This window comes from Coturnix japonica, chromosome 21 (genome assembly GCF_054131305.1).
Source record: "Coturnix japonica strain WE chromosome 21, WE-NBRP24, whole genome shotgun sequence".
NCBI lineage: Eukaryota > Metazoa > Chordata > Aves > Galliformes > Phasianidae > Coturnix > Coturnix japonica.
Window position 1 is genome coordinate 3,877,875 of NC_140683.1, and position 20,526 is coordinate 3,898,400.

Sequence of the window (20,526 nt, forward strand, 5' to 3'; positions counted from 1 at the left end):
ACTTGAGAATGAGAAACACTTCTTTCTGTATGAACTGACAAACCAGTTTTCATCTAGTTGGGTTTCCTTTATGCCTTTGTTTCTAGTTGCACCTCTGATCTAAAGGATCTTTATCTGATAAAGGCTTTGTTTTGAATATCACCTTACAAAAATCTCAACAGACATCCAGTTAGTTTGAGATAATATTCTGCTCATGAACTCTTACTTCACAGTACAAAAATGATCTTTTTGTAATATTTTCTCTAGTATAAAAAACTAAATTGCTGTATTGTGAAAGTTTCTTGGATATATAGTAGCTACTTTATGATCTGTTATATGTATAATTTTTAAATAGTATTTTTACAGTGTAAAAGTGAAGGTAAGATTTTTTTCTTCCTCTAGCATCTAACAGCTTAAAATTGCTTGTCTTGTAATTAGAAAACGGTGCCATATCTGCAGTCATAAAATTGGCTTACTGCAAATTTTCTTAGTCTTGTTCCTTCAGAACTATTTAGAGTAAAACAATTAAAGAAATATCTAGAGTAAAAAAGTATGCTGGTAAACAGCTACTGGTAAGAAAGTGCTAATTTAGACATTTCTCCTCTTTGAAGAAAAAACCACTATAGTATACATATTTAGGGACATACCTAGGATAGCAATTTAGCAGCTTTTAGCAATGTAGCTCTGGGCTGTTTCATCCTTACAGCACAGGTAATTAAGTTGATAATCCAACACAGCTTCCCCTACTGACCTTTCAGAAACAGAGTGTTTTGCTGCATTAACAAATTAACTTCTAATCAGCGGCTTTTCCAGTAAATATGGTCTTTATATAATTCAAATATACTTGCTTGTCCCATTTTGGTGACACATATTTATATCAACATTAGCAGTGGAGCTCTGGCAAAGGACAGATAACTGTTATCTCTTGGTGGGCCTCCATCTCAGCTACTCTTTGTAGTGTACTATATAGTATATACTCCCTGCCCTTTTTCTATGCTCTTTTCAGTGCTTCAAACTGTTTAAGCTGTACTGTCTCACTGTCTCTCTATAACTGAGAGAACACACTGCTGTTAATGTGGAGATTTGTCTTACTGTTCTTCTCATGTCTCCGTAAGGTTTCAAAAATTAATATGTAATGTGATACATAGAAGACTTCATGCAAACTGAAGCATACATAGAAGAGGCACTAGGAGGAAAAAGGAGAATAATAGCATATTGTTTTCCTGCTTCATCAAATAGTTTGTCTGAGTAGCTGTGTCATAAGTGGGCGTCTTTAAATAACTAGAAAAGTGCAAATTCTCAGATTTTTTCAGCTGTTCCATTATGATTCTGAAACATAATGGAAAATAAGTATGCTATGTCACATAACAAAGTTAAATATACCTTAAAATTATGCTCTCAGCCTGAGCAGGTAAAGTGGGGAAATACTCAGTGCTACAACTCAACGTCTGTGACTGAACTGTATAATAAGAGGTGCAGAGGAGAAAATATGCAGAAGGGCTAACAGTAACCACCTCAGTTCACCAGCAGGTCATTTCTCTCTATTTTTCTTTGATTTCATGCTTACTTTATTGGAATATATAGTTGGAAGCTATCACATGGAAAAATTTTAACCTCAGCTCTCCACAGCAAGTGCCATTTTTTCCTCACCCACCTCAAAAGTATGAGCTGAGTGAATGTGTACAGTCTGGCAATAAACCAGTTGGTGCAAGTTCTGAGTTAATGGGAATGTGTGATGAGTTGCAGGAAGAGCATGAAAATGGTCTGAAAAAGGGTAGGCTGGTATTGACTGTGACACAGCATGAGGGTAGCAGAGAATGTGTGTCAGTCTGGAATGAAGACTATGCCAATAAGAAGTTAAAATCTGCTGAAATATGAATCTGGAATCTTCTTTTGAGAGAAATTCAGTAATTTGTGTAAGCTTTCTTTTTCTGTGTGAAGAATCCAACTCCTGCTGCCTGTTCCTGTTTCCTCTGTTGGGCTGACACGCTTTTGTCCATAGGATGCACTGCCGTGTGCTGCAGCCAGCAGCACGGTCTGTTGTCTGCTCAAGCAGCATTTGAAGGAGTTCCTGCACACTCCTCACTGCAGGCTCTACTTCTCACTTTGAGTGCTAATACGTGTGTGCAAGATACTGCAGAAAAGACGTTAACTTTGATCTTGTTCTCAATATCAAAGTTGTACTTTAGGAAGATTTTATTTAGAATCTCATTAGTTATCAGTAGGTTCCTTGTCTAACAGAGCATACCTTAAGATACCATCTGTGAGAGGAGAGTCATGCTGCTGGCTCAGTCAAAAGCAGCTCAATTGGAATTGCTCCAGCACAGTTACAAAGCAATAAGTTGACCAACTGCTAATTTTAAAAGTGAGAGACCAAAATAAGCACCTCAGTGCACTGTGCGTGTCTTCACTAGAACTGTTGGGGATGCAGGGATTTGTTTTCTTTATTATAACAGTGCACACTTGCTGTAGACAATTCATTTAAACCTCAATCCACGATAGTATCTAAGCACGTGCTCATTTGTTTATGAAAGGTTTAACTGACTTACAGTTTTCCCTCATTCTTTTAAATGTCTTTGCTGGTTTGAGACCTTCAGAGTGTAAGTTTTGGCTGGCACTAAAATCTCTCTTGGGATTTTGATGTAAGCGATTTTGAAAATCATGTTTTGCAGCATTCTTTTCATTTGTCCATAGAACATGTGGACCTGCAGGTCAGAATCTTTTTTAAGCATCTGTGTTGTCTTAGGTGAATTTTGGATGATCTGGCATGGAGTACTACCTTTAGTTTAACATAACCAATGTCAAGGAGGTAGCTATAGCTTCCTTTTCTGACATGGTCATGACATTATCTCTGTTTTGAAAGTAATTGCATGTTGTACGGTGAGTATGAAGTTAGATAAATCATGTCATCCACTCCAACTGCTTTTCCCACAAGATAAGAGGTGTTTTCATGTAGGTGACTATTTAATTTACCTATGACTTAAGTTTCCACTTTGATACAGCAGCAAAGACTCCGTCCGCCTCGGCCACCGCCTCCAAAGATACAGCGTTCAACTAGGCCCGTGAGTAGCTGGGAGTTTTGTTTCACTGCCACAGCTTAACACTGCCTGAATTGCTCTCCTAGTAGTAATACTAAACCTTGGTAGTTTGGATTGTCAAACAAACCATGTTTGAATTATGCACCTAAACTCCCTTCTTCTCTGCTACGGCACAGCCCTGGGACCTGCATTTATTCTGCTTTTCTCTGACGAGTTCTGCAGCTTTCAGTCAGTTCTGCAGGTAACTGATGCTGCTATTGCAATATTTGTTTTACTTTTGTGGTGATTTCTTGAACAGAAAGTCTTTCTAGGCTGGGATAAGTTTTTAGCCAGTGAGTTTTTGAAGACTTGCACTAAGCTCAAATACAAAAGGAAGCAGAAGTCTGAAGAGATTCCACAAGTTCTGCTTTAAATTCATTTCAGACACTTCATTTTTCACCATGGAATAGATGAGTTAACATACATAAAAAAGCAAAGTCTTTATTTGGACAGTGGAATATTAGTACCATATTATGGATAATATATAATTCATGTTCATTTCAAATTACCTGGAATGAAAAACGTTGGCCATAAGAAACGAGTCTTACTCAGAAGAACTACATGGAAATTCTTCTCAATGTAACTCCTGTGTTAGGATGGGATACATTATCTAAGCGCTTTTTCATTCAAAACACTACTGTAGGCTGATTGTTAAATATTAACTGTACCAGATGCTTCTGAGAATGGAGACTACACTGGGTCTGTTTCAGTGACTTATTCATACAGGAAAGTGATGTCAGTTTAGAGGGATGTTGTTTTTGCAGAAGCCTTGAAAGATATTTGTTTCTATTCAGGACTTTTGCTTTATGAATATAATTTCACCAAAAAACTCCTTGCTTCCTTACACAGGAAGGTGTGTAAGAAAAAGAGAGATGCAAGTTTTCAAATCTAATCTTGCTAAAACTTGTTAAAAATCTGTAGTTTTGGATGAGCAGGCAACTGGTTAACAAGTGCACTTGGGTGTGTGTGAACTTCTGATCTTTGATGCATGTTCCTATGTGACATTCCAGTAGCATGTTTTTCTTTCCTCCCTCTTCTTAACTCTGGTGTTTTCTGAAACATAATTTGTATGGGAGGCCTTCCCAGATTCATTACACTGGGAACGAACCTTCCATGGTACAAAGGGGTTCCCATGCTGCTTCTTGGTCCTCTTGTTTTGTGCTTGGCAGGGGAAGCCCCATGAGGGCTCACTGAAGTTTCTCTGTACTGAGGTTGCTGAACAGTATTGTTCAGATTAATTTATTACATGAAAGTCTTGTTAAGACTAGTTAATCTTACTGTCGTACATTAACAGTTCTTGCTATGATGTGTTTGTGTCAACTATCTTTGCTCCCAATGTGATTGATAAAAGGTTGGAAGTGTAATAAAAGCTCCTGTTGCATTCATCTTGCTGTGTCAGTAACTGGAACAGAAATTCTTCATTTGTCAAAAGGAAATTCAAGAAAAATGTAAATAATTATAATCGCTCCCAAAACTATGCTTGTACTAAATGTATGTAAATTTGTTGTTACTCTGAACTGTTATTTGGCTTTTAAGAGATGAAACACATTTTTTGTGTGTAAATATTATTTTGTGCGGGCTGATTTTTCCCTCTTATAGTTTTGGCATATATTGGAGAGGTGGGTATCAGCAGAAGATTCATCCTAACCTTTTACAGGAAGGCCTGGATGAGAGGCCAGCTCTCTGCTTCTCCAACCAAGTCAACATAATGCCGGAATTGCTGAGAAATTGTTGCTGTTTTCAGGCTATATCTGTTAAAAGAAAGAATCTGTGGGAATTAGTCCTTGCAGAATGAGTCATTACTAATAGTGAGAACAAAAACACAAACCAAAGAAGGTTAAAGAAGCAGAACAGATATGTTCTTTACATTCTGTTGTTTTGGAAATGAATTGTAGTGATATTGTAAGGGGGTGGTTGTTTATAATTAATAGAGATCTGTTAGAATTAATAGTAACTGTTTGGAAACTTCATTCAATTAGCAAAAGTTGTAATACGATAATTATTCATAAAGTTGATAGGGACAGTAATAAGCACATTTAACCCTGTACTGAATGTTTACCTTTATTCTCCAGGCTCTGTGCTTGCGTAATTGGATTTCTTTCCTACTTTTGCATTTGATATACATTTAACCCGGCCTATTTAGCTAAAAATCCAGCAAGGAATTGGCTTTGATTCCTGATTTTTCCCTGCAGTCCCTCATGAACAATACTCAGAATCCTACTTAGCATGTCACCCTATGCTTTACTGGTCTGGTGGCCCCCTGGAGGCATCCAAAATTCTCATCTCTTTTGCTCATCACCATTGCTCCCCCAGGATAGCAACCAAAAGGTGAAAGTGTTCACAGCATGATGACAAGCCAGTGTTACACGCAGTCTTTCAGCTTAAATTTAATTAAACAAGTTTCTTTCTTCCTCTCTTTTTTTTCCCCTTCTTGTTCTCCCCCCCATCCAGTTCTTCTTGCTTCTCTCTCCCTCACCGCTGTACACACTCTTTCTCTTGCTCACTCTCTCTGTTTTATCAGCCCTAATGAAGCAGTATTCCTCATCGATCCTGCTGATTGCCAGCCCATTCCTTTTGTTTGTTGGCACCGAGCCATTCAGCCACACTCTGACAGCTCAGCTTGTCTAATTAGCTCTGTTGTTCTTTTCCCCATGTTTCACCACGTTGCAAGTTCAGTTGAAGTTGCCACAAACTTAATCCTTCCATAAATTCACATTCTTAAACTGTCTTCATTGAAGAGAGGAACATTGAAGAGACGTGGGGACACGTCTTGGAGACCTTCACTTCTGACTTTTGTGTAAACTCTTTTTCCTAAGAAACTCTGGCAATACATCTCAGGATTTTTTCATCATATCTGCTCTACACCTTTTTCTTTGAAATGAAAATTCAATACAATGATCTTACTGTTAAGTTCTGCACACCATTGTGCAGCACAGATACAGTGCCTACTGTTCAGTAGCTTTATCCAGGCAATAGAATCTGAGCTATATGTTCCTAAAAAAAAAAGTTAAAAATAAACAACCAAATGAAAACAATCAAAACCAGAGTGCAACCAATGCTGTCATTGCAAACAAATTCATCAGTCATCCAAAGAGTACTTGGATTGTAGGCCTGTGACACCTTTTATATCGTGGCTATTAAAGGGATCACAGGCCCAAGAGGGCAGAAGTTGAGTTGTGTTCCTTACTTTGTTGAGAGCTTTGGAGATTCCTGTTGGTTAACATTCAGCAGAGACAGCAAGTCAGACTCTGTTCCAAGTTGGGTGGTAGTTTAAAAGAAAATTAAAAAAGAAAAACAAACAAACAAAAAAAACCTGGAAAGTTGATTGTGACCCTGACCCTGCAATTGTTCATTCCTGCATTTGGCTCAGAGGAGTAAATTCACCCACAGAATTACTCATTATTATTGGTAAGCACATGTGTAAATTTTGTTCACTTAGTGATCACGTGTGCTTATTCCTTTCTTTGAAGTTTAGCTTGTTTGCTTCTGGAGTTCATGTGGGTAAATTCTGAACATCAGAAGATGATGATGTTATGTGCAGTTCAACTGGAAACAACATTGCCTTCCACAGAAAACCTTTGGTTGTTATTGCTGACAATAAAAGATATACTAGTATAACCTCAGTGATGTCAATGATAATGTGTCTGCGAAGGTTTTCTGATCAACTACTGGAAGGAATCATATTTTTAAAGAAAAATGGCATTTTTTCATTTGTAATATTTACTCTTAAGTACAACTTTTTTTTCAGTGCTCACTTTTACAGCATTAGTCACTTGAGGAGCTGGCTTCCTGTGAACAGGTGGGCAAAAGGACGGTGATGGTCAGAGCTGAATGACGATTGCCAGTGTAACATGCAATGCAGACTTTCCAGTTTCACTCTGTCAACTCACTCTTTTAGATGAAGCTTACATTTAGGAAACCTTTTTATCAGAACATTACCTTATACTAAACAGGACAGTTGAACAAATTTTCATTGACTGGCAAATAGTCAGTGGCAAGCATAGATGTGTCATTGGCTACTCAGAACATGTGATTTTTTTGCCCTTTAACAAATTGTGGGACACTGTGGTTTATACACAAACCAGTGAATTTTTTTTAGAAGCATAAAAGTTTAAAACTGATTGTGAATGTAAGGTGCATTTAAGGTAGTGGTAGTTATGCATATTTTGCCGTTATGCATATTTTGCCATTTGTGTCTGTTGCATGACCATCTCTTGAAGTATCTGATGAAATGTCTCTGTATGTGTATGTAATAGGTTCGTCCTCCAAGACCTCATGTCGTTAAGAGACCCAAGAGCAACATTGCTGTGGAAGGACGAAGGACATCCATTTCTAGTCCAGAACAGTAAGTACTTTGCAGCTCTTCTGCTCTGCTTCTCTATAGTTGTGTTGATGATAGCAGACTGTATATTCAAAATTTAAAAATTATTAAAAAAACAACAAAAAACCTACAAATCCACAATGATCTACAATCTAAAGTTTTACATTTTTTAGAGCATTTTAGAGGAGTGAGAAAGCCTGCATTAGCACTTCTTGGATGTCCAGCATTGTGGCACTACACTGTTGGTATAGCAAATCACACTGGAACTGGACTCGGGGTGACAAGATGGTTGCACTGATCTGAACTGTCACAGAGATTTCCTTGTCAGTCTTCTCTTAACTGCAGCACAAATTGCTCATGTCATAGCCACTTGGAGTTGCTTGTCTTCCCGTCTATGGTGGCTTTATTCTCAGTAAGGTGAAATGCTTTTGCTGATGCCCAAGATTCTAGGATATTTGTATATCAACCATAAAAAGAAAAATGGTTGGTTTCTATATGTACTCCTTTTCCCACATGGATACAACTGCTGGCACTGTTGTTCGTAAGGAAAGGAGAGTTGGAGGTTGGGTATTTTCCCCACCCACAGCCCCCTTCCAATTTATATGTTTGGAGCTTTTTTCCCAATCAGTTTAGAATGGAGTGGAATTCTGACTTTTGGCTAGAAATGAATGGTAACTTTAAATTCTACAGCTACATTTGTTCATTTTATAGTGGAATTTGGTTGCCCCCTTGTGGAGTAGATTGCAAATCCTGCCGAAGGGCGGTTACGGGATGGTAGATGTCTGCACAAAAATGACTGGAATTTTTTAATAAGTTTTTTTTTCCTTAATATTTAATATGACTCACTGCATGGTTAATATACCTGGTAGAAGATAATTGAGTCACTGTGTATGTTTCTCATGAAGTATTATGCATGTCTCGATTCAGAAGCTGCTCGATATTCACTGTGACTTCCTGATAACGTTTATTCTCAGTTCCTGGTAGTGTCAGAACAAAAATAAAGAAGCATGAATGACAGGCATAATATTGATGCTAATGCTAGTAATATGCTAAGTTACAAATATTATTTTTCTTGATTTTAATTGATAGACGCTAATTTTAGTGAGTCTGTACATTTCAGCTGATCTCACACGTTTGTGGAAATTATTGGTGGTAATCTACGAGAGATAATGAAGGTTCTCTTTAGCTATAAAGCTGATGTATTTTTCTCTATGATCATTTTAGCACTGAGAGAATTCTTCGTCATATCAGTGTGAAAGAAAAGCAGGTCATGTTCCTAGAACCACTGGCACTTGCTGTGCCATGGCAGGACTTGATCTTTTCCTTGCCTGCCTCAGCTTCAATATTTTCTAGTTCAAATTCAGTGGCACAGCAGCTACTGGTGTATTTTCGTTCTTTCATGAGCTTCAGGTGACAAAACAAATGTATACAGAACTCCTTCCAGACGGTTAATTGTAGAATATCACAGTCAACAAGATATCCTGTAATGTGCATGGTTAGTTTTTAATGAAAAGTTAGAAAGGCAGGAGGACAAGAACTGTGATTTTGGATGTACAAGTGGAGGAAATGTAACCTTCAAGGCACTGACAGATACAGATCTCCAACACAGAAGGTAGTATATGAGACTTTGAATTTCTGCAGTTGGCAAAATCACAAACCAGCCTGAATTAGTTGTGATGGCAGGAATATCTGAAAGATCATTTAAGTGGCTTGTAGCCCCTTTGAGATAGGGAAAGAACCACTCATTGATCTTCTTCCTTACAGCATGTTTACCTCAAAATGATATTTTGAATAAACAAAATGTATTTTTTTTTAAGTAATTAAAGATTATAATGACATTTCCCACAAACAGTATTTTCTATCCCTTTACAAAATAATTTTCATTTATTGTTCTAAACTAAAAATACAACACCAGTTCTATCTTTAAAAAACATCCATTATTTTTCTCCCTCTTAGATAATACTATAATGAATAAAAACACTATGGTTTGCATTTCTGCTGTTGTAACTTAGTAGCATTCAAGTACTCGTACTGTAGATCAGAGGCGATTCCGTGAAAGCCACAGCAGCACTGAGAGTGCTTTTTCTTGACCTGAACTTAACCAAAATATTTAGCTTAATTGCATTGGTTCCAAAGCTAATTATTAGCCAGTGATGATCAGGAGCTCGTATGTAGGATCTGCTTATGAGGAGAAGCATCTGCTCCGGGAGAAATTTCTTTTTTCTATTTAAAACTAGCATTACATTTCTGGTCTTGAATTGATTGATCATCTGAAAGCTTCAGAGCCGTTTCCCAGGCAGTGTGATCGCCACTCAGACTGGGGCTTGCATCCCGCTCCGGGCTGCTGGGGACACAGTCCTGGCGCTGTGGCACAGATCACAAGCGAGCTTGTTTCAGTGCAGCCTCCTTTCTTTCCCTGGTGGTGCCTGTTATCTCTGAGCAGTAAACTGTCGTGTAGATGTCCTTTCAACTGTTAGATAGATTTATTAATGCATTTCTTAAAATACTAGAAAATTTGTATCTTATGTTATAGGAGTCAGTTTTTTTTTAAATCAGTGCAAAAGAATATTATTAGGGCACATATGTGCGTGCTCATTTTATAACCAGTCTTCAATTAAAATGCAGGGGGGTGGGAATCTTGTTAAACCTTCACATTTAGAAGAGCTGGTGGAAGAATTATTTTTCCCCCATTACAATTTTCAGTGATTTTCTTCCCATTTCGGTAGAAACCTGGTGTTTCTGTTTTGTTTTGCAAGTAGATAAAAAAGCAGGTTTATGATGTACAAAGATTCTTCCAAGTCGCCATTAAATCTAAAATGTATTGTTTTAAAAAATATTATTAAGTTCTAAGGTAGCAGGAAGAACCTGAGAGCTCAGAAAACACAGGATTACCATTTGAGGCAATATTAAACATGTGGGACATATGTCCTTAAACACAAATTAGCTGTTCACAGAAATAAGGTGTTGCATTTTTAACAGATAAGCAGTTTTTCAAGAGCTCTCTTTTACACCACAGCAAGATTTCCTATTAAGCGTAGAATAGGCTTCCAGAGAGCTCTAGGATCTGTTCTCTAAGTACTGGCTTACTGAGGAGCTGGCATCTAGGGCATGCAGAGTGGGAGGAAATTAAAATAGGAAATCAAAGGGTCAGGCTCACAATTAACAGCATGTCAAAAGGGTCTTGGGCTGGCTAAACCCGTGTCAGTGCTACAGCAGTTCATTATGACTTTCCAGAACTCATGTAGGACTTAGAGAAGCTAATGGTTTTCTCTTATATCATATGAATGAAATTAGGCTGCAGTGCAATAGTAGGTTATTACACTGAATTTAGCATGAAGTCAGCATGATGGCTGTGTTAAATGATACAGGCTCATAAAGCCCATTAACTTCCAGTTGTTGTAACCAGGCTCTCGAAGCTCTGCCACACAGAATTTGTGTACTGTACAAGTTTTTTTTTATGGCATCACTTCAAGCAAGGTCTTTGCTTAGGAAAAAGCTAAACCCACAAGTACCCATTTGAACAAGGCTGGCTGGAATCCAAAGGACAGTCCTGTAGACTGTAGCACATAGACTGGTTGCATGGCTTTGATTCTTCTACCACTAGAAAATTGATTTAGAAAAAGCTACATTCGATAAAGGTGGTGCCAAGAATGCAGATGGCCCAGCAAAAGGACAGCAAATGGGGAAGATGCATACTGAGAGCAGTCGTGCTCTTTGTATATGGCCAAGCAAGAACCTTGGGAGCCTTCCCAGATTCCTTCCTGTCTCTCCCACTATTCCAGTAGATATTTTGCAAGGAATAGTTCTGGTGTTTATTTCTGCCATCTACCTACCAAATATATGCAGCTTGCCTATATGAAGAGAGACGGCTATGATATCTGTAGGGGAAATTGGTGAATGTGTACTTATTATTGAGAAATAGGATGAAAATGTGAGATGTCTTTGTAGAATCTTGCATCTAGATCTGTCAGAGCAGGCAGAGGTGTCATCCAGTTTGTTCGCACTTTAAATCCTTTGTTCCTTTTTCCAACTTTGTAGAAAACGCATGGAAAGTTGAGTCAAACTCTGAAACAGTTACCTGTCCTTCCTGCTCATAGTGATCACAGCTTGTTATTTCTGCTGTCCAATTGGATTTCTCATGATATAATTTTTTTTAATACTTTAAAATATGCTTTATGGTAAATATTTTAATTATTCTTGGGCTATTCTGCTTCTATGGAAATTCACAGTGTGCAGAGTGTCACCTTAAAAAATAAATGTCTTACTGTTTCTATTCGCTCACACTCAGGTGTGCTGAGTGCTCAGAATATGCAGGAAGGAATTCCAGGGATAGGTCTGTGCTTTGTTCATAGTGAAGAGTTACAGGGTAATCCCCTCAGCCCCAAATCTCTTATTTCATACTGGCAAGAAAAAGCCAATGCATCCAAAACCCTCGTTCTTCTCATTTAACTGTCTAAGAGGGACAAATTCCTTAATTCCCTGGAGTAGCGACACAGCTATTCTTTACATTATAAAGAATAAAACCTTCCTCAAATTTGGGAGGCCCTTTTCAGGAGAACAATGACATGGAGTCCAGCGTTACCCCACTGTATCATCTCTGTAATCAGGAAAAAGCAAAACAGTTGATAAAATACACAAATTTATTTTTTTCATAACTGAACTATCTTTTAAAATTATTACAGAATTCTCCTTATTAATGCCCAAATCCAAATCCTGTCCTTGCATTTTCAGTATGTATTTTTTCTATCTCAAGTACATTTAGGTGTCAATTAAATTTGAAATATCTACATTTGTCAGCATTTCATTTTTGGCCAGTGTGATGTGCTGCTGATTTGTCCATGCATCCTGACACATGAAAAAAGCTCCTGAGATGCAGATCTTCCTCATTAAAAAAGAAACCCATACTATCATAATGGTACGCAGAGCCATGGAGCGCATCCCCAGCTTTATTGCACTGTGTTTCTGACACGATATTTAAAAAGGAACAGCCACGGCTGTCAGTACTGTCATATGCTAGTGCTAACCGAAGACATGTTAAACTAAACATTAGAAAGAGATCAGCAAGTCATCTGCATGGTAACTCAGCTAAGAGATTAGGTAGGCAGGAGCTGGTGCAGTCATGTGGAGATGATGAGGGTTGTAGCTGTGACGGACACATCCTTTCTTCCCTCTAAGGCTGCTGCAGCGCCTGCCTTGTAGCCGAGCTTGCTGTGACCTGCCTTTCAGAGACAGCTCTTTGTGTATGAAATCCTAGCAAGTGGTGGGTGGCAGACTGCAGGAGAGTTGGCGAATTGGGTTAATGAGGGAATAGGTACTTTTTTTGGATTCCACTGCCTCAAGCTAATAAAAAATTTAAACTCGGACAATTTTAAACTGTTCATCCCTTATCTTTGGCCAAAATCTGTTTTAGAGCACACTGACACTGAAGCTGAAGTGCTTTCTTCTTTCTAATTAGGAGATCCCACTTTCAGGAGTCATGCAACAGCAACAAAAATGGTGCATATTATCTTATTATAAATGTAATCCTATTGCACTGAGGAGCAACCGATGAATTAGCAAAAGAATCTTATTTCTTCAGAGCTAGTTTTCTTCATACGCACACACAGACACGATACGTATGAGTCTGCTGTGTTCTGAAGGCAAACAAAAGGTATCAGAGGTGGTGCTGCGAGGGCAGCTGCACCTGAGCTTCTGTTGTATGGCGTCACCAGACGTACGGCCTGGCACGGGATGCGTGGACATTCAGCAGCACTCCTGATGTCTGAAAAACAATGCTAAATTTGCTTGAATCATATTAAAAGTTCCTTTACTTCGCAAAGAGAAAAAAACTGTGTTTTATATACACACTATGTTCTAATATAAATCTGTATACTCTTTAAGCATCTTTACTTTCTAAAACTGTTTCAGATGGATTTTCTAATGCAAGTTGAAGCCTTTGGATAGCAGTCGCCCTTTTAGCAAAAAAGGCAAAAAAAGTTTAAAAAAAAATTTTAAAAAGGCATTTTTTTTCCTAATGCAGTGGCAGCTCCGTTTCTTTCCCTGGATGCCTATTATAGCATGAGAGGAAAAGAACAGCTATGCAACAGCTTTAATTGGAGTACCACAGACCATGATTTAACACTATCAGCTGCATCTGCTGCCACCGCTATTTTAGACTTTATTAATTAGCTCTGACCTGATTGTGAATAACATTTATTCATGGTGGCAGTTTGGGTCCTCTTGAGCTGTCACTTGCAGTGTCCAACTTCTCTTTTTCTGACCTGATGTTTGGGGCCGTTTCTCAGAACAGTTACACGGTTATTTAACAATAAGACCAAAGAACTAAGAGATACTGAAGGTTGATTATGAATACAGGAGCAACTATATATGTACTATAAAGGTAACAAATCAAATTCCTTTTCTTCCTATGCTTTTGGCTCTCTTGCGTATCATATTCTCTTCTTATCTGTGATGTATGTAGCTGTGAGATATATTACCATTGTTCTGCATTGCTCACAGGGTCATGACCTGTCCTTCATTCCACACGATGAGCCTGATGCTGCTTACGTTGAAATAACAAACTTGTGGACCTCAGTATTAGCAAAACTAAGCTCCCATCTCAGTTGTCAATCATGATGTACGTTTTGAATCAGTCCAGTAGCTGGGATATTCTCAGTGACATGTGACTGACAAAATGTTGTTGGCTGGATTGTGTTTTTTTGTATTGGCTTCTATTGCAAGAGGGATCTGCTTGCAGGTCTTAGCACCCTCCCTACCCAGCCAGATAAGCCTAGACGTTTTTAGAAGAGTTTTATTTTCTGCCTAGAAAGTGCAGCTCAACACATGTCTGCAGAGCTCTCTGCAGTGGCAGTCACGTTCAGAAATTACTTAGAGCCTATGAATCACTTGGTTTTCTCTCTCCTCTGCAGTTTTCAATGTGACAACTTGATAACTTCCTTTTCTCTCCCTGTTTCCCTCAGCCTTGTAAAGCCAATGCGACACTATACAGTCTTCCTCTCTGAGGACTCTTCTGATGATGAATTTCAGCAGGAAGAGGATCCTGTATCTGGCTTCTCTGAAAACTTTTTCTTCTCTGCTCCTTTTGAATGGTCTATCCTTTATTCTTTCATTGTATTAATTCAGTCTTTAAACAGTGGTTTTTGCATTGGTCAGGGTGCCTGGTCCTATACTTGAAATTTTGGAAATAATCTTGTAATCTTTGTACAGCACTTGATGAATGTTCTGCATTTCTCCTGCTTGCTTTCATACTTAAAGGCATGCAAAATGCTTCTGCATGAAACACTATGCAGTAATGCACAGTTTATTGTGTTACATTCAAATTGGGCTCTGTAGGAGGTTCCTTCCTCTTGCCCTTTGTTCTAATGTGCTGCTTGTGTTCCTGTCCAAACCTTCTGCCATTCTTCCTCGTACAGTGCTAACTGTGCTTTCTGGATTGTCCTGTGAGCTTTATTTCAGTGCAGTCATCAGCTTTTTCTGGTTCCACTTGTGTGTTCCCTCAGGTACCAGCTCCTTAGTGACTCAGAGGAGTCGCCATGCAGAGGTCCTCCAAGGGTTCTGAGTACAACCTGAGCTAGAATTATACAAGAAATAGCAAGCTGTTTGTTGTTTTTTTGTGCAGAGTTCTTCAGTGTTTTGGTATTTTTGCAGTGTGATTTCATGCTTAGCAGATGAGCATTCAGAATGTGAGAGATTAAAGATACAATCAAGATTTGCAAGATCACCATTTTCCTGAGGATGTGTACCATCAGCGATCTGTCTTGTACTTGCATTATTACATTCTTGTGTTGCTAACTGAATGCCCACTACTTATTTGTTGATGAAGGAAGGCAGGACTTTATGAATTTGCGTGATAAGGATGTATTATAATAAAATGCGTAAAGAAGAGGAGGATTCTTCCATATTATCCTTGGCTTTGGAGGTCTCACAAATATTTTCTTTTAATTGAAACCTTGTTTAAATGCCACAGTAAAATTGACTGCCAGTCAAATGCCAATCACTTCAGATACGTATGTCACTTCTTGTTATTAATTGGATGTGCATTATGCTGCTGTTCTCTGTACTCAGGGCCTATATGCAAATCTGCTGTTGTTCATTTCTTTTTGCTGAGGTACGTACAAGAAAAGCAGCTTGCTAACTCGGCCTTGGCTGTAAATGTAAAATAGGTGTCTCCATAATGGATTGTGTTGTTTCCTGATAACATGACACCAGTACAAACATTGGAACTCTGCACAGTGTTCCCAATTATTGCAGGAAAACACTGAATTATGTTTTGTGCTGAGTTAGCTTGAAACTGAGAATGTAAGTGGCTGCAGAACACGAGCACTTTGTGTGCTTGCTCTGACTTCCTGTGTGCAAGGCCTGAGCACAGGAACAGCCATCTGCCTGGGTGGGAAGGGCCAGGCTGTCACAGCAGAGAGCTGGCATGCAGCTATTCCTGCTTTGGGAGACTTGGCTTATCAGTCTGTCTGTAACCGCATCACCACAGCTTTCCTCCAGCTACTTCCATCTTCCTTTTTTTTTTTTCCTTCTGAAAACTACTTGAGTGCCAAAGTCATCTTTGTATGTCTGCCCTCAGTCATTTTGCTCACATGCCTGCTGTTTGTGAGATGCTGTATGCTGCATTTTGCTACCCAAAAACAGTCTGTAAAGCCATCCAGCTCCTTGGTAAATAGTTGTTTTTAAAAATAAGAGGAAGACAGTCATTTGCAGCAGGATTTTTGTTTTCCTGTCTTGTAGGCCTCAGCCATACCGGGCTCTGAAAGAATCTGATAGTGCTGATGGGGAAGAAGCTGTCAGTCCAGAAAAGGCAAAAAAGCCTCTGCCTCCAAGCCCTCTCGTCTCGAGCAACACCACCGAAATCAACCTCCTTGAAGACATTTTCCCCAGCCTAGGAGTAGAAACACAGCCTCAGCCTCTCAGCCAGGCTAAGAGCCTAGAAGATCTGCGGACTCCAAAAGAAGAGGAAGATCAGCGATGCACATTTGATTACCAGGTTTGGATAGAGTTCCATTTGCCCTGGGGGAATCTGTGAAGAACCAGGGTTGTCTGTCTTCCATTATTCCTTAGAAAATATTTTCTTAGTATTGAATAGGTGCATCCATTTGTCCATGTGTTTCAAAGTTCATTTCTGAACTAAGAAACTATTGAAATGAGTCTCAATTGAAAGACAGTGACTTTTTTCATTAAAACATCAGTTGGACAATCTAGATTGCTGAAGAGAAATATTCTTTGAGGAACTTCACTGAATATATACTGCTGAGAAAGTGACAAACTCAGACAGAAAAGGGATGTCATTTCTGCCTTAAAATATTATTCAATTTAGCGTTACATCCAGATATTTAATTCATCAGCTTTTGCTGTACAATTCAAGTTTTACCACTTCTGTACCTTAGATATAGATGCATGTTCCTTACTTGGCTAACAGATGCCACAATATATCATGTGTGAACAACTTATTGGAGGTAGTGTTGTAATTAAAACTGCAGAGTTCTGCTTCTGCTTTCCTGCCTTTTCTAGGCTATATGCAATTGTTCCTCTCCTTTCATTGTTCACACTGTGGACAGATCTTTGTCCACTCACAGTTGAACAGTCTGTCTTCAGGCTGATCCATGCTGAGAGGAGATCAGTGAAAGTTAACATTGTTTTCTTGCAGAGAATGGATCTTGCCGGGTCTGAGAGGAACAGGATTGTGCCACCAGTGAAGCTGTCTCACCCTTACAACAAGCTGTGGAATATGGGTCATGATGACATGGCTATTCCTACCAAGTACTCCCAAAGCTCACCTGAAAGGCCCCTGACTGCACTTGGTAATGCACCACCAATCACAAGGAGACCCCGGAGCAGAGACAGCATTCTGGCTCCTGCAGAAAAGGATGACTCAAATCCTACCGCTCAAGGGAATATCACCATTCCTAGGCCACAGGGAAGAAAGACTCCTGAACTGGGGATAGTTCCTCCACCGCCAGCACCCAGGGCTTCCAAGCATCAGACTCCAACTGGGCCAACAGAAATTCCCAGCACTCACACTACAGGATGTAACCAGTTGGTTTCAGATCTTATCCCAGAGCCCTTAGGAGTTGCTAGGTTGTCCTTAGAACCTGAAGTCCAGCAGTCTGTAAATTATTCCTCTTGTTCATCTCAGCTTTTGTCCGGTGCTACCAGCACTGCAGAGATGCTCCAGCCTGTCAAGGTGAAGACAGATAATACAGGTAATGAAAGTGACTACCTTCTGAATCTGCTGGATCCATTAAAAACAGCCAGCTGGCAAAGCAGTGGTCCCCAGCAAGGTTCCTGCAGCCTGCAGAGTTCAGCCACCCCACTTTCAGGAGCTGGCTTTGCATCAGTGGCAAGTGACTTTATGCCTCCTCCAGCTGCACCATTTGTCCAGTCACTCAGTTATCCTTCTCCAGCATTGCCACCTTTTTTACAGGCATCTCCTAATCCATTTACACAAACGGTGCCAGGACCCCAGTCAGTGTCTCTTGTTAGGCCCCCAAGGGGCTCTTTTACCCCCACCCTAGGTCATGCTTATAGTTCTAGTTTCATAACTCCTAATTCTAGTTTCTATCCACCACACAGACCTCAGCCAAACATTTCAACATTGTCCATGCCTAACTTGTTCAGCCAGGCTCCAGCAATGTCTCCAGCTAGCTCCTTACTGCTGCAGAGCCCTTCTCCAGTGAGCTCTCTACAGCCAGCATGTTTAAGTGGCCCTTCTAAAACCAGAACGTTACAGGTGGGCAAGTCCACTTCCAAGGTAGATACCAAACAAGCACTAGCTCTTCTGTCTAATGAACCCCCTTTGATCCCTTCCAGGCCAGCTAAGGGCTTAGAGTCAGTGTTACTGTCCTCAAAATCTGAGGAGACAAAAGATCCATTTGAAGATTTGTTAAAAAAGACCAAGCAAGACGTGTCATCCACACCAGGTAAGGTTGAACAGCTCAGAAGGCAATGGGAAACCTTTGAGTAATGTTCGCAGTGGCCTTTTGATGTCCCTTTGGAATTGGCAGAGGGTGTTTTTGTGGAGTTTTTTTGTTTGTTTGTTTGTTTTGTTTTTGAGCCAGCATACAACCAAGCATTTCTTTTATGGCTGCAGGACCATTGCCATGCTGCAATTCACACAACTGCTTTTTGCCCACAATTTGTTTTGCTGGGGAGTTCCCATGTTGTCCTGATCCCTGCAACTGTTTCCTCACTTTCTGCCACTAAACACTCTGCCACTAAGTGACTCTTGCACTGATCAAAGCATGAGGGTGGTTGGGTTTGGGTTTGATTTAGCTTGGTTTTCCACTCATAGCTTTTCAGACAATACTACTGAAGCAGAATTTACTCCATGTATTTTCAGCCCTTAGAGCAGCCAGCAGCATGACACAGCTCACCACAATAGTGTTTTCTTTCTGCCTGTCTGAATGGTGTTCAGCTCAGTTTTTCCTGTGTTGCATACATAACTATAATATTTTGCTTTCCCGTGTGGAGTGCAGCAAACAATCCCAGACTTCCAGGCTGTACTGAGTTAATAATCCATTAGGCTCCAAGTTTGTCCTGTCAGCCATTCATTCATTTCGGTCATACTATGGGGTGAACTTTAGTTGCAAATATTTCATTTCTCTCCCCCATTCTGCTGACACTGAGAGGTGACGGGGTCCTCTGGTGTAGAATTGTCATAGTCCTTCGTTACAAGGAAACCACAGCACAGAGCAGATGCTCAGGGTTTGGTCCTGCATCCCTGTTGGGAAACTGGAAACACCAGCAATTGATTTTGTTTGTTTGTTTGTGTTTGGTTTTTTACTTTTTTGTTGTTGTTTATTTTTTGTTAAATATATCAGAAAATAGAATCCATAAAGAGTATCTTAGTTCTTATGTATGTGTATGTTAATACTATATATAAGCATTATAGATGGCAGTATATGAATGGGATGTAACAATGTCTTGATTATTTAAAAAAAAAAAGAGAGAGAAAAAATGAAGTATAAAAGTCCGTGGCTGATGAGTTTGAGCCCAAGTGCAGCGAGATGAAAGCTGCAGCGCTTGTCTGTACAGACAGAAATCAGACTCAAGTGGAGCTGAGTGAGTAATGTAATGCTGGAAGGCCAATCCCTGGCAGCTGCCCGTCACTGCTGGACTTCAGAAGTGCTAACTGCTACCTTGAAGCAGTGGGATTTCATTCTGGTCTGCAAGGCTCTCCACTCCTTCAGCCTGTCTTAAAAACCACAATCCTTATCCTGCTTTTGATGAGCACCATTTGCTGGTGTAACGAGATGCTAACTGGACCATGGAAAGGACTGTGGGGTCACATCGTACAAAAATGTAATGAAAAGGTGAAAGGGTACGTTCATTCTGAATTTCTAAGACACTTCGCTGTGGCAATAGTATTCTCAAGAAATTTCATCTTAATCTTAGTGGCTCCTTTCAAACCTGCTCTCTTTGCAGTGATCATTTCTGTTTTACTTAAGTGGTGCTTTTTTTGGATTTGTTTTGTATTTGGGCAGAGTCACATTTAAAACATGACTCCATCGAGGTATTCACATCACCATTAAGCCTTTGATAAAGGAAATCGTTTTGAACACACGGGGAAATTCTTGTAAGCTTTATCTGAATTATTTCCAATGTATCTATTTTATTCATATAATCTTGGAGGTTTTCTTACTCTAGTGTATGAAAATGGCTGTCTGTGCGTTTGAGTCTGTGCAATACAAAAAAACTACTCCTAATATCTGAAATGCAAACAGTTTGAGAAAGACCGTAGTGTTGCATTAATATTCCTGTAAAGCACTGTTACTCTTACAAGCCATTCAGTTGAATTTGTATTTTCTTTTTGTGTTGGAAGACAGATGGTTTTAGTATTGCATAGTAAAATATTTAAAGTCTAAGACAATAGCTCCATTTTGTTTTGTACAAATATTACATATACGTCCAGTCTGGAATTTGCAGATTTCCTTTAATGTGAGTTAGATGAAAAACCCCTTCTTCACATGTGACGGATACATACAAGCACTGGGTAGCCCTTCAGATGATGTGCCGTTTGAATTTCACGTCTATTTTTCCCTCTTCTTGCCACACACTGATTTTTTTCTCACCTGCAGTGAATGGTTTGTGCTGCCTGCATTTTTTTCTGCTTTTTACATGTGTGTGAAAAACTCAAACAGGAGA

At 39.4% G+C, this 20,526-nt stretch overlaps 1 protein-coding gene across 31 annotated transcripts in view; it reads left to right on the forward strand.

Annotated features, from left to right (window-relative positions):
• DENND1A (DENN domain containing 1A) overlaps positions 1 to 20,246 on the forward strand; it is a 176,974-nt gene extending 156,728 nt beyond the window's left edge. For 10 of the 31 annotated variants that reach the window (XM_032448081.2, XM_032448086.2, XM_085521067.1 and 7 more), the window contains 5 exons: positions 2,982 to 3,041; positions 7,313 to 7,401; positions 14,337 to 14,465; positions 16,114 to 16,369; positions 17,030 to 20,246. In XM_032448081.2, coding sequence (XP_032303972.2) covers positions 2,982 to 3,041; positions 7,313 to 7,401; positions 14,337 to 14,465; positions 16,114 to 16,369; positions 17,030 to 18,346 — 1,851 coding nt within the window. In that variant the 3' untranslated portion in view covers positions 18,347 to 20,246. Of the gene's footprint in view, positions 1 to 2,981; positions 3,042 to 3,193; positions 3,259 to 7,312; positions 7,402 to 14,336; positions 14,466 to 16,113; positions 16,370 to 17,029 lie in introns of those variants that run through there. The other 21 variants (XM_032448088.2, XM_085521070.1, XM_085521084.1 and 18 more) reach the window with 12 other exon arrangements.
• The last annotated feature ends 280 nt before the right edge of the window (positions 20,247 to 20,526 follow it).